The 14,943-nt window shown below is 44.5% G+C and overlaps 1 protein-coding gene across 1 annotated transcript in view; it reads left to right on the top strand.

The window, feature by feature from the left end:
• Positions 1-4,763: 4,763 nt before the first annotated feature.
• The window catches only part of LANCL3 (LanC like 3), a 38,623-nt gene continuing 28,443 nt past the window's right edge, over positions 4,764-14,943 (top strand). Inside the window, exon 1 of the mRNA XM_030477351.1 lies at positions 4,764-5,392. Within this exon, the coding sequence (XP_030333211.1) occupies positions 4,847-5,392 (546 nt within the window). The 5' untranslated portion in view covers positions 4,764-4,846. The remainder of the gene's footprint in view (positions 5,393-14,943) is intronic.

Below are 14,943 nucleotides of genomic sequence, written 5' to 3'. Positions count from 1 at the left end.
AACAGCTGCTATGTTTTTATCTGCTGAAAGCTGAAACCCTTACCAAAATTAGCCAGCCTCTCCAAATGGAAAATGTGATATTGGGTAAGTAGAATCAATTCTGTAAGCACTGAGTACCTCTACCCACACTTTCAGTATCTTGTTACAACAACCTTCAAGTTGTTCACTGTATATTCTCACAAAAAACAACCAACCAACCAACCAACCAAACCAAACACAACCTGAAAATGTTCTAGCCTTGTTTCTTAAGGAAGTAAGGTTTGCATGATCACATGTGGCTGTCTAAGCACCTAGTCAGCATTTCCCACTGTCCTCATAATTTTGCGTCTGTTGGCCAATTTCAACCAAATTTGGTAATAAAGGCAGAGCCTCAAAGAAATTAAACTCCTGTTCAATTCCTAAGTTTCATGAAACTGAGCAGGACAGAAATTCAGCGTGCCTTTGGAGCAAGAAGCAATTCAGCGCATAACCATGGGCCAGAAGTAACCCAACTCCACTCACCAACCGCAGATACCTGTCAAGTCACCCCAGTCATTTGTGGCACACACTTCCCACCAAACGGGAAAAGCGTGGCTGGGATGCAGTGAGCAAGGTGCGAAATGACCAAGGTGACAGGCCTGGGAATAAGATGGTGGTAATGGAAAGCAGAAAACAGTCAGGCACCACAACTTATCAGTATTAGTTCTACTGCTTGTGGCCCAACTTGATTAATAACAAATACGTGCAAGACTCAGAGTACAGGTCTGCTGCATAAAAGCACAAGAGCAGTCACCGTATGCCTACTAGAATTCAAATGAAGTAGGATCATTTAAATATCTGACACCATATTTAACATAATCTTTGTGAAATAACATGCTTTATCTTCTGATGTGTAATTTTCCTTGTGATTAAATGGCAATACATGCACTAAAACATCACTTCTGTCACACAGAATTGTGTTTGTATTATCAACTGTACACAAGTAACAGAATAAAAGGTTGACTTAGGAAGAGAGATTCCATTGTGCAATGCCAGGAAGCACTTCATTTTCAAAATAGGTCCTCGTATCACTGTCAATTGATCGTCATGGAACAAAAACCACAAAAGCTTTTGCATAGCCTTGTAAATGGAGTTCATACAGAACAGGACAGCTCAACCTGAGATATTTTGGTTACTACCACGGTCTCTGTAGTGCACAGTGATAATTTCCCCTCCAAGAACCCATGGCACAGAAGGTAGAAGAAAGGCATACAGGGAATACAAGTACTTCTTTTCTAATGCAGATATGAAACACCTCTGCCTAATTCATTCCCTTCTCCCAGATGCCCAAGGGCCAGCTGCCTGCCAAACACGAACTGATGACAGGGCAGGGATACACGTGAGTGTGGATTCGCAGGACAAAGCCCAAAGCTGCAGCAAGAGGATGTAGCTGTACAGCTGACCTGTGGTGGTAAAGCTTCTGCGGAGGGAAGAGCAGCACTGGGCAGTGATGGCTGATTATAATAAGTAAGGTGGGAACTAATTTTGAACTTAACAGCCTGTGTGCTCAAACCAGCCTGAAGACTGTCTAGCACAACCCTATTAATGTGTTCACACTATTAAATACATTTCTGTTACTGAAGCTCAGCCTGTGTATTGGAGTCCAGCATTTTACCTTCAGCTCAGGAGAGATGTGGAATACTGGGTAAGAACAAAACTGGCAACCATGTGGGTATCCAAAACTCCTGAAGGCATATAGATTTGGTTTACATTGGTAAAAAGTATACAAGACAAATGCTAGACTAACCCATAAGATATTTGTTAGGAGATGCTTCCCATCCCTACACTACAACCGAGGGCAGCCTACTGTGTTTTGTTGGAAGTATCTGATGGCAAGGAACAGGTAATAAACAAGTGAACAAGCATGCATGAGCAAGTAACCAGTAAATAGTTAACCCTACTTTGTGCATAGGTTGGACTAGATGACCTCCTAAGGCCCTTCCCAACCTGAATTACTGCATGGTTCTACATGTTATCAATATGCAACAAGCCTATCTCCAGAATTTGTGTTCTATAATGATGGACTTACTAGAACAGAAGGAACAGCTTTGACCCTTCAGCTCCCTCCTGCACTGTTACCTCCACCCACCACACCAGTAACATATCCTTTTCATGTATAAACCATGATTTGTTTCCCACTCCTTGGCTTGCTGCATCTGATTTACAGAGCCAAACAGAAGGCATGGCATGCTGAAGGAGCACAGACCAGGGAGACCAGAGCAGCGGTGCAGAGAGGTAAGAGGGAGGAATTCACATTTTCTCAGGCTGAAGCCACGTCCCAAGTCCCAAGGGACCCAAGATGAGGGCAAACCTCAAGCCACGATCTGACGAGATACACATGATCTACACCTGAGAATCACCCCTGCTTCTCTTCAATTTGTATCAGGACTGCATCTGTGCTTGGTTGAGTGAAAAAGATACAGAACACATCCTGTCTAAAATCATGAAACTTTTGGACATGAAAACACGAGCAGTTTGATACTTATTTTTTTTTACAGCTATAAGAAACACACACATAATTTTAATGCAGCTCTCCTTTTGGTTTTGGTGGGTTAATACTTTTATACAAAAGTACAGCAGAAACTGTCATGCTCATTTCTTGCCTGGTTGCTGTATGACATTTGCTAACCCTACAGTAGCTAAGTACTCCTTCCTTTGTCAAAAGACTCTCCACAGCACAGAAGGTATTCCTTTTCAGCATGTCATTACTGGCTCCTTTTTGAAAAATGCTGTAGCAGTCTTATTTGACCCTCATACAGAAAAGTGTTGCTAACCCAACTGATTTTCTTACAAAGCCTGTATTTTTCTTAAATCCTTTGCTGCTGAAACTGGAAGAGATCCATTTCCCCTTGTAAGGTTCTCAAAAACAGGTGCCTGCACTGAGGTTACTCACTCAGCTACTTTCAGTGCAGGGAGACAAGCGCCTTCAGTAAGACAGTTCCTTCACAGCAACAGGAAGACGATGTCCAAGTCAACTCCCATTCCAGAAGATTGCAGGAAAACACCTGACCTTTTAATTTGGGACGGGGGGGGGGGAGGGGAAAAAGATTGGAAAGATGAAGAACATGGTGTCTGCATGAAAAATAAAACTCCCAGATTTTTACTTGAAAAAGCAGTTCTCTACAACCATCAGAAATTATACTGGAAAATCCTTAGCTACACTCTGAACTTTATCAATGGGCTGACAAAAGGCAGTTTATGACACAAAATAATGTATGAATGAGATGTCCTAGCCACAGGTAGGGCATTTTCACATTTTCAGTGCTCTAGATTGCCAAGATCTGTGTGGTGGAAACCACATATGGTAGAGTTGTGAGCAAGCCAGAAAATGGGGCTTTAAGGAAAACTGTACAAACACAGACTAGCGGGTGGTATCTGGAGTGTACATAAACACGGCAAAAACGCACTCAAAGAAAATGTAGAAACCAAAAACAGAGGGTGGAAGCAACTGTCTCTGAACATATCAAAAACCCTCCAAAAAGAAGGAAAGAAAAAGGACAGGTGAATTGAAGCACAAAGTGGGTGTGAACATGCACGTGAGAAGCTACACAGAGTTGAAGGTACTTTGAGGGAGAGCCAGGAAGAGTGCTGAAACAAGCAACCAGCACGAGGCAGAGAGAAGCCAGTCACAACTCTAGAAAGGTCCTTCCATGTCCAAAGGACAGAGTTTTGGCTCTCGCTGCTGCTATATCAGCTGCTGGCTACTAGCTGGAGCCTCCAGCAAGCTGCTCCTTCCACCTTCCTTTAGGGAGGCCCTTGATTACGGAGGCTGCATCTCCAGGGAAATTATCAGAGATCACCAGATGACCACAAGTCATGGATCTCTGTTGATAAATCCACCTACGCTGCACAAGTTCACGTCCTAACGGGAAGACTTGACAACTGTTTATTTGTACCATGTAAGAGATGCTCTTAGTATCTGCTTCAAGATTGTCCTTTTTTGTTTCTTTTTTTTTAAGGGGGAATTTATTCAGTGGCCTAAATTTTCTGTTCCTCACAAGTTCTGCTTGGCTCTTGCGTAACAGAAAGTGGCCAAAGATGGCCTTCTGCCATTGCTGGTCTTCTGGGGACTTGCTAGCTTTCCACGTAAACTGGCCTCAGGCGGCCCTCGTTTGGATTTGGCTACATCATCCTTCAGCTTTGGCCACAGTATGCCCCGAGGGGCTGTGGCACGGCCAGGAATAACTCAGCAGACCGCTGGCCACCTTTCCTGCCCCTGGCTCTCTCCTCCAGGCCCAGCACTCATCCCGTGACCCAAATCTTTCGGCAGCACCAGCATGGCGGGGGACAATGAAAACCCCTTTTCCTCGAGGATCTGCAGACGGGTCGAGAAAGGCGCTGCAGGGCCTTCGATGTGAGAAGGAGGAACCTCGGCAGGACGAGCTGGAGCCCAGAACCGGGCCAGCGTTGGGCGTAGCTCAGCCTGGCCGTCTGGAAACCCGGGTCGGACCGACCACCGCCTCGACACTCCAGCGGCGCTCGCTGAGGGCAGGTGGGGCGGTGCGCGGCGCTGACGACGGCAGCGGCGGCCGCTCCGCTCTGCTCCGCCCCGGGGTGGGAGAGGGAGAGGCAGCGGCCGCGCTGTGGCAGACCCCTCCCCGGCACCACCGAGGCGGGGGGTGTCCACCGGCCTCCCCCCACCTCCGCTCGTTGAGGCTCGGCAGGTTCGCGCCTCCCGCCGCCCCTCACGGGCACCGCCGCCGGGGCGCCCGTTTCCCGCCTCCCCGCTCCCTCCGCCCCGCTCCCCCGCCCCCTCCTCCGGCAGCTCCCCGCTCGCTGGCTCCTTCCCGCCGCTCCCCGCTGCGCAGAGCGCCGCGCCGGCGGGGGTATGGACAGCCAGCGCTGCTTCGCCAACCGCTTCCATGACTACGCGGGCAGCCCGGAGGCGGCGCCGGACAAAGAGGCGGCGGTGCCGCTGGTGACGGCCACCATCGAGCGGATCCTGCGGGAGCTGCCGCCCCTGGGCGGCCCCCGCGCCTGCCAGGGCGGGCTGTACGGCGGCGTGGCCGGCGTGGCCTACATGCTGTACCACGTCGCGCAGTGCCCGCTGTTCGCGCCGTCGCGGGAGGCCTACCTGCGGTCCGCCCGCCGCGTCGTGGACGCCTGCCTGCGCTACCAGGAGGGCAGCGGCGAGGCCGACGCCGACACCCGCGCCGCCTTCCTGCTGGGCGGCGCCGGCGTGTACGCGGTGGCTGCACTGGTCTACCGCGCCCTGGGGCTGCCCGACTTCGCCCGGCCGCTGGGCAAGTTCCGGGAGCTCAGCGAGGTCTGCGCCCCGCTGTCCTTCCTCGAGTGCGGCTCGGACGAACTCTTCGTCGGCCGCGCCGGGTACCTGTGCGCCGCCCTGGTGCTGAAGCAGCGGCTGGGCATGGAGGTAAGGGCGCAGGGCGGCGGGGCGGGACACCCCCCGGAGGGACCGGCCTCGCCGTCGGGGCTGTCGGTGGATCCCCTATGAGCTGGGATGCCGGCGGCCCGCCCCGCGGTGCTGCCGGGGCAGGACTATGATCTCGCTTCTGCTCCGTGGTAGAGGGGGATGCACCGGTGCCGAGCCTCTCAACAGCAGCAGCAGCAAAAAAGCGCCTTTTCCAGCTTGCACTTTGGCGGCACGCTTCAGGAAGAGCCCTGGGTGGGGGGAGCTTTCTCTAATAGCAGCGCTCCTACCCTGAAATAAAAGCTGCATCTTTTGCAAGAGGGAGCGGAGGGCACGGGGCGTGCGGTCTCGCTGTTGGGGCAGGGCGCAGGGCGCTGCATCCCGCTCCATTCCTCTGCATGCCGCTCCATCCCGCTCCAGGTCGCTCCCCGGGGAGCGCTGAGAGCATCAGCTCTTGGTTGCCAGATGGTGACTTACTTGGCAGGAGCCACCCTGGGCTTTTCAAGAATAATTCCCGTAAAATGAAGTGGGTGAGAAAAGGAATAGTGTTGGGTAAAACAGAGTAAGTGATCTCATAATAATAAGTAGTGCTGTGCTTTAATTTGCAAGAATACAGATTTTGAGAGGCACTTGGTTTTACTAACCTCAGCATATAGAATCTGGTAGTCTTTTGGAAAGCTGGCCATGTATTTTTATGCTTGTCATGAATAAGGGCTGGATTGGCTTTTTTTCTAGAAGCATGAGATGTGATTATGGTTCAATGTGCTGTTGGTTTCAGCTGGGACTTTGCCCTAGGGTATTGTGATTGTCAGTGCTGACAATTCAGAGCTTCCACTGACTACAACATAAGAATTAGCGCAACTGATTCTGTTTGCTCTTGTATTTGTTACTAAGTGGTCAGTGCGGCATCTAAACAGGCATTTGTTACATTTTTATTCCTGTCCTCTTGTCAGGTCCAATCTGCGTTTCCTCTGTTAATCACTGATTTGCAAATTCATATGCTTCTGGCTTTCTTTTTTCTGGGAGAGGAAGCAACTATTACAAGTAAATGATATAAACCAAGTCGCTCTGCCCCATCCAATACCAGTAACTGCAATCAGTGTCCAAGGAAGTTCATTTAATGGAGGACTCAGGAGACTCCAGGGTATCCAGAGAAGGCAGCTGAATGTTTTGATTGCCTTGAACAAAAATTCTCACAGCACTAAGTGTTTAAAGTAGCGTACCATAGGTCCTCACTGTTTCTTTGTATGGGACTGTATTATATTTGTATGTATTTGCATTTGTATTTATTTATTTGTATTGAATTTTGTATATGCCAGGTTAGATGGGGCTTTGAGCAACCCAGTCTAGTGGAAGATGTTCCTGCCTATGGCATGGGGTTGAAACTAGATGATTTTTCAGGTCTCTTCCAACCCCAACCATTCTTTGGTTCTGTGATTGTCTGAAAATTATAACCATAACAATGGTTATATTGTTTGTAACCATAACATAACCAAACTTTCCATTCTGACAGGATTTTCTATGAGAGGAAAGTTTGTAGGTGCATCACCATCCTACTACATGCAGAGTGCGGTAGTGCCAACCTGAGGGCATGGTTTCCCACAGAGGAATAAGCCATCCCTATTAGTTCAGTTTGCATTGGAGGAGCATGTCTAGTACCCATATGGGTGTTCATGATCATGATGTGACATACCAGCTGAATGAGGAGACACTCTGGACTCTACTGCTTCGTTTAGTTCCTTCATCCATTTGTCTTATGTCCTTGAGAGCAATTGCTGAACAGTTTGGAGAGTTGGTGCAATCACCTCTGACAGGCAGTGTGAGGAAGCGGAAAGCTCTCCCCTCTGCTTGCTTGCTTGCTTGCTTCTTTATTGAAAAATTATAGTTTATGCAGCTGTAAGGAGTTAAACAGCCCCACAGATGACCACAGGTATGCACTTATTGTGGAATCCATTTAGCAAGTGGGTGAAGTACAATCATAGAGGAGCTTATTTTGCCAGTAAAACATATTCTCTGTCCCCTTGCTGATGTTTTAATCGGTAAGCTAACATCCTTCCACAGTGTTATTTATTCTGTCACCACATTGTAATTTTAAATGTATCGTGCAAGAAAGAATCTAAGCTGTTAAGTATTACTAAAACCCATTTTGATTTTTTATTTTAACAATTAAAACTTTTAATTAAAATATTTTCTCCTTAATGAGGAAAATTATAATGATTTCTAGTCTGTGTGTACTTATGCTTGAGCAAAATTTGGGTTCTTTGATAAATGTTCCCATCCTAATACAGAATTATTTTAATTAGTACATTGCCTGACCAGACCCTGCATCTGTTTACAAATGAAGGGATGCCCAGAGAGTGCATGTCATTTATTACCCAAGGTCAAACAGTAAGCCAGGTACATCCCAGAATAGAAGCAATGTCTTGTGATTCGAACCACTAGAAAATGCTACCTCCTGTAATTTGATTGTGCTCAGTCTCACATGGCTCACTGCAGCGTGTTTTCTTGTTTCTCACATTCTTTTGGGGTTTGGGGTTTTTTTTTTTTTTGAGGATGCTGTGCAAATATTACCAGCACAAAGTGAAATCCATTCCCTACACTGAAACACAGCCGCTGCTGCCCATATGGTTGTTTTTTTCCTCTGAAGAAGTCAAATGGTGGCCTATATACAAGAAATTGCTTGCCCTTGAAGAAAGGCTTTTTGAGCAATTTTTACAGTTTATGTTGTGGGTTTGGTTTTTGTTTTTTTTCCGGGCAGGGAAGGAAGGAATTGGTGTTCAGTAAACACCAGTTTAGCTCAGCTGCTGTGCCCTAATGCTTCAGTTTCTTGCTAAGTCTGAGTGTTTTAAAGCATTGCATGTTCTTCAGAAAGTTAATGGACTGTCCTGAAGGATCCAGTCAGTTGAATAACAGTGACCTCGTGTGAAGAAGGCATTTGCATTCAGCTGGTTTTCAGTTTTAGGCTAATACAGCATGTTTCCCTGATTAATTAATTGTGGGTTTTTGCATGAGTAAGGATTACTTCAACAGTCAAGGCTTAACAGGAGCTGACTTTCATGATGCGCTATGCCTTAGGAAAGATGCTTTTCATCCTTTAATTTCTTCAATTTTCATGACACTGTAGTCAGTGCTTCCCAGGCAGAAATGGGTAAAATACTGTTTTTGCAGAAGCAATGTGTTATTTGTACATATGTGACATTTGCCATAAGGTACATATGAATAAGGTGCATGCATTTTAGCTGCCCTTAGCTGCTGTATTTTCACTGTTCAGGGGAAATTTTGTTTCTGTTCTGTCTTCTTTGGGTACCTCTTTTTCTGATGCTTGTAGTGTTGGTTCATTATGTGTTCTTGTGGAAATTGCTCAGTCCTGCTTTTAATTCTTTTTACTCAGTCTTTATTTGCTTGTGCCAACAGTAATAAGACACCATTAAAATGATGGTCTGGTCCACCCATGGTATTTTATCCTCCCCTCATTTTTTCTCAGTGATGTTTCTGTCCCATTTTGTGGTTGATGTAGCATGGTGTGTCTCAGTAGTTGCATTTCCTCCTGGAAGTGTAGCTGTAAGATGACAGAGGGCAAGGTACAGAAGTTCAAGTGGCCTCTTGCATCACCATCTGCTGAGATGGTACTGCCTTTTAGCATAGCTCAGGTTTTCTTTTAATAACTGGCTGGAACCGATGGGGTCAACCGACTTCCACTAGCCTTGAGTTGCAGTGACGGATAGCAGTGTAGCACGTGGGTGGCAGGGCAGCATTTTGCACGACTGCCTGATGCTGTGGTTTCGTTAGAGGCTGTAGTTTTGAAAGACGTTGGAGACACCGTAAGAGACCCTTGCCTGCAGTTGCAGACGTGATAAGCTGAAGCAGCACACTTTTCCAGCAACATGGCCAAAACTGTTCCTTTGGGGCTGACTCACTGGCGTGAGTCTTGAGAGACCACAGAGACCTTAAGCTCTTTCATGCCACTACGTGGTTAAGATTTCTGTCTCTGTGGCAGAGAGGCATCTCAATTTCCTTTTCCAACAAATGTGATGTCATGATTTGGTGAGTGTTTCCAAGATTGTTGTACTGTCTCAGGGAGGGCATAGTTCTGATGTTAGTCTGTTGTGGGATGCCTAGGAAGGGCAATGGTCTTTCCAGCAGGACTCCACTGACTGTAGTGCCCTGCTAAAAACCATACTTTCCCTGGCTGCTGTCTATCACCAGAGCCTCTTTTCTCTTGGACCTCACAAGATTGCAAATCAAGCTGATCAATTTTACCTGGTACATGGGAAACAGAAGTAGCACTGCTGTGTAATGTCTGGGATCTCGGTGCCACAGCTAGGGAAATGTGAGGCAGAACTGGCTTTAAAAGGCAGTGGAACAGACTGATGGGCAAGCATGGGTATGACAGGACCAGGTAGTATATTTCATAATATTCCATAATATTCTGGGAGAGAGGATGTAAATGAATTAAAATTATCTTTCAGCTCCTCAGACAATCCTAGATGATATTACTTGTTCCTTAGATCCCTCCAGCTAGTGTTTTTAAAGACTATTGTAGGTTACTTTGCTCCAAATTTTGGGGTTTTTTTTCTGTGTGGTTTTTTTTTGTTGTTTGGTTTTTTTTTCTGTGGTTGTGTTTTTGGTTTTTTTTTTTATCTCTTAGAAAAGAATTCAGAAGGTGTGAGAGGAAGGATCTTCATGAATCCTGCCTAGAACATGTTAATTTGCAAATCTTTAAAGTAGAATGTAAATGTATTAATGCTGAACATAGTGTTTATGAAAGACACTTGATGGAGTGATCTTAGAAAGGGAGATCTGCAAAATACCCACAGAAGAGATGAACCTCCGAGTGCTGTAGCGCAGGGTCCTCATGTTAGGCTTTTAATCTCATCTGTGTGAAGGTGAGATTAAAAGGGAAAGGTTGTCCTTTGAAGTGAGATTTCATTCCTTCTCTGTGCCCGGTAAAGTCCTTTCTCTCTGTGGAAGAATTTGCCAATTTATCTGAAACATTGTGGTGTTTGAAATGTCAATATCGTGGTGCTAGCTGGAGCTGTACTGATTTCATTATTTCATTTTACACAGGCCACTACACAGCCAGGATGTCGGTTTTTTGCCACAGAGGATTAAAATGGGATAACAGTACAGATAAACAACTTTTGATCCTAGCCTACCTCTTTTAAATGTACCTTGTTCTAGCCATAGTTTCCCCAAACCACACGCAGGGTCTAGATTTTGCATTAATTTGCCTAAGTTGGTGGATATAAACCAGGAGTTGAAAATAGGAGTTTCCTAAAGTATACAGTGAAACAAAAGGAATTTTTTGCATCTGAATTATTTTAGAAAGCATTCTGAATTAGTTTGGGTCTACATTTCAGAATTTCTCTGTTTCTCTTTAGCAGGGCAACATGAATCTTTTTTATTTTAAACAGCCTTAAAATTCTGAGATGGGGGCATCATGATAATGGCCACCTGGATTCAGTTCAACACAGGGGACACTGAATATCCAGTTGTAGTGCTGAAAGTAGAAAATTTGGGATTGAAAAAGTGAGATTTCAAGTGTATTGTTTAACAGCCAGTAAGAAAAGCACTATAGTACAGAGGGTTTGGTTTAGACCTTGCCAGGATTGGAGGTTTGATTGACACAAGTTTAGCTACATACATTATATATTCTCATGCAGAAATATGGATTTCAACCGCTTATAGCTGAAGAGTGGTATTAATCTGCCACAGTCTTCTAGAAAGACAGTTTTGTACGAAAGCAGTGTCATATCTCTATAGTGCTTTGTGCTGATGGAAGAATGTTTGCCTATGCAGCAGCGTCTTCTTGCTGAAAAAATCACAGCCCAGCAGTAATATCAATGTTATAATACCAGTTTTTAACAAAAAAGAAATATATTTATCCCAAGGCATTTCTTGTATCCAAAATAGATCTCTACTTCTCCATCCCTCTTCTAACTCCGTTAAATTTCACATACTGGAGCTTAACCCTGAAACCTTGTCAGTTCAGTCATCTTCCTCATCATCACCATGGAGAACTTTTAGGTCACCGCCCCTTGGCCTTCTAGAAGCAGAGGTGTTGAACGCAGTGTTTTTGTCCTCTTCAGAACAGAGCGTGCTGCCTCTGGCTGGAACATGAGCTCTGTGGAACAAAATGCAGGAATCGGAACGAGGGCATTTTTGTGGAAAAAGTGCTGAGTAGTTCTTTGGACCTGTGAAGCATGCCAGGTGACTGAATCTCTGGAAGCATCTGGAACTATAAGAGCGTTTGAAGCAGAGAAGCAGGGGATCTCTCCAGCAGAGATGTGCTGGGCTTGGGTGAAAGCTACTGTTTTTCACAGAGTTAGTTACTTGTGGTCAGTTTGGTGACACACTGCGGGAAGTTCCTTAAATCTATTACCTTAGGTTTTCAGATTTTTGTATGTTGTATTTTATACATATGTCAAATAACTTTATTACAGTACTGCCTTTCCACAGATAGCTATGTTTGACATTTATGTTTTCCTCCATGACAAAGGCTAATAGTGATTTTTTTGTCATGGTTCTCACAAACTCACAGTTAACACTGGATGGCATAGCAGAAAGAAAGAATGCATGTGTAGAACATGTATATATAGTGTAGTGCGTGAAGGCAGAAAAACAGGCAGGCATGGGGAAAAAAAGGTGTTCAGCAGGCTGAACACAGAGGGAAAAGAAAGAACCAATTAAAAAATGATAAAAAAGCACAAAAGGATAAGTTACTGGTGAAAATAAAAAAATGGAAAGTTGCAGAGGGGTAGCAGAATTTAAAGATGAAGGGAAAAAGGCAAGAAATAATGTAGACCATGGAGCAGGGGACATTAAAACTAAAATCAGGTTCTCTGGTAAACTGGTGTGGATCTGATGGCTAATGATATAAAAGTTCAACAGAAGAGTAGAGGCAGGGAGAAAATGGGTTAGAGATCGGGCAGAGGACTAAACTACATTTCTTTGAGGAAAATTACTATTTTTTTTTCTGCTTGTTTTTTTGTTTGTCACTCTGCTGTATTTTGTATTTTTGTTTGTCAGTCTGCTGTATTCTCTTTGAATAGGCTCATACACTTAGAAAAACAGCCGTTATCACATTCCGTGCTTGCAAATTCAGAACACAGTATTATGTCTGATATTCTATATTTTCTTTCTCTTAGGAATAACTGAGATAACTACTTAATGTCTAGAAGCAAATACGGGCATTACAATGCATTGCTGTACTACTTCCGACACTGTCATTTTTCTGTTACATGCACGTAATACTACAAATTGGTACATAACATAAACAGTAATGCTGTTAGTAAACCTTACTTTGGTACCAGGCTAAAAAAGCAGGAATGTGAAAGACAGAGCTGATGCTGAGAGGAAGGAAAGAGCACGAGGCTAACAACAATTGCCAATGAAATCATAACATGCTTAGCACTACAGCAGTGAAATGTAGGGATAAAATTAAACCTTAAGTTTCTCTATAGTCATTTGATACACATCATTAGAACATTAGACTTGTACGTAAATCACAGCACAGCTATGCAACACAACTAGCAGGGCCCAAATATAGAAAACATCCTCTTCTTTCTTCTCACCTCCATTAAATCAATAGATCCTACTCTCTGTTAATTCAGCTGGGCGATCTTAAAATCCACCTACCACCCTACTGACAGGCTGTGTAAAGACTGCAGAGCAGTTTACTCAGCCAGTAAACCATTGTCTTCAGCCTCACCTCCAGGCAGTAAGTTTGCTCTGGAGAGAGGATCAGGGAAACAATTAAAATGGTAAGTCCCAGGGTCCTGCTCTACTGCTGCAGGAGCATCCCATCACAGCATGGTGTAAGGCATTTGCTAGAAATGGGAGTTTCGTTTGTCAGGCAACTTCCCTGTTCCATCTCCTTTTTAAAAAATCAGAATTCAATATATGCAATCAGGTCACCATTTTTGACAAGACGGCCTGTCAAAATGCCTCTTTGTCTGTGTCTGTCATGCAGTTCTTTGACCATTAACAAGCATGAGATTAAGCACTGAGTGATGTTGCGTAACCTTCTGTCCACTCCATTACAACAGGGCTCAATGAAAATAAGCAGTCAAAACCAATTATTTCTTATCTATGTTGTAGAATTATTTTCAAGTGATAGTTAGCAAGCTGATTAATTTTTTTAGAAGTAGCAAGGCAAAATAACTGAAATAGCTATTTCATTTTAGGCAAACATGATCAGAAAGTATCTTAGTAGCAGTCCAAGCTGTTGCTGAGTCATTTGGTGTTTCTCAGCTTGGTATATTTTGACCTGTGAGACCAAAACCATAAATCTATTTTTGCAGCAGATCAGCATTCCTGAATTCCTCATTTTGATGGCTTAATATCTCCTATCGAAAAACAGCGGTTTGTGAGTGAGATGGAATGGATGTCAGATAGCACTGAATTACCTGGGGGAAGAAAAAAACTGTCAGATAAATACACTTTCTAGCTGTCCAAGACATTAAATTATTTTGTGTGGCTAATCTTTTTCTTCACAGAATACTTCTATTCTGGCATCGGTACAATGATAATGTAATTGAGGATTGTAAGCTGGGGGTGTGCTGGTCAAATTTAGATTTCAGTGTCAAGGAAATGGAAGTTGCTTTTAAAAGTGTTTGGGCGTAGGGCTAGAAGCAGCACAGCGCAAAGCAGCTCTCCACTGGTGGGTCAGTGCAGAACTGGAAAATGGTGGGTATTGCATATTCCATACTGGCAGTGTTCTGCAGTTTGTCTGATCAGTCCCGACAACCAAATTATGTCCTTACCAGAATCAAAGAACTGGTATGGACCTTGACAGGTAATTGAGGCTGCCATCTAGCCCCCAGGCAGGTGTACCTGTGCCTTTGTCATCCTAGCAGCCTCTCTAATGTGCTCTTCGTACCCCCCAGTGATGGAGGATCTGCAATCTGCCATGGCTATCTGAAGCACTGTTTTGTTAGCTTCCCTGTTAGAAAGTCTAGCCTAATGACTTATCTGAATCTTGCTGTAGTTTAAACCTGATACTCCTTTTCCTGTCCATTGAGAAATAGTGAGAAGTTCTGTTCCTCTTTACAGAAGCTCTTCGTATATTTCAAGACTTCTATAAATTCTACCCTTAATCTTTTCTAAACAAACCTAATCCTTCTGATCTTCCCATGCCTGTCATGTTTTCTACATCTCTAAGTCATTGCCATTGCACTCTGCCAGACTCCCTCTAGCCTTTCCTGAAGAGTGCCAAAAATTGGACACATGATTCTGGCATAGGCCTTTCTAATTGAGCAAAGGGATAACTTTGTGTTTCTTGCAGGTCTTGTTTCTATTTATACAGCTCAGTAAGGTGTTTACATCTCGCACCAGTGTGGCACTGACTCACATCCAGCTCATGACCTGCTGTTATTCACCTACTGCATGGACAAGTATTTATTAGGAAAAACCTCTGAACAAGTGAAATAGGTAGGGGTCATGTAAAGACAAGGAATCATTGAACCGCAGAAGCTGTGCTGTGGTACACAAAATGAGAAGCTTCTTCAACTGAAGGAGCTTTGTTTCATTAATGCCAAGTAGAGAGTCTCCTT

This window comes from Strigops habroptila, chromosome 2, assembly GCF_004027225.2.
Source record: "Strigops habroptila isolate Jane chromosome 2, bStrHab1.2.pri, whole genome shotgun sequence".
Lineage (NCBI taxonomy): Eukaryota > Metazoa > Chordata > Aves > Psittaciformes > Psittacidae > Strigops > Strigops habroptila.
This window is presented reverse-complemented; position numbering and strand designations above follow the sequence as displayed.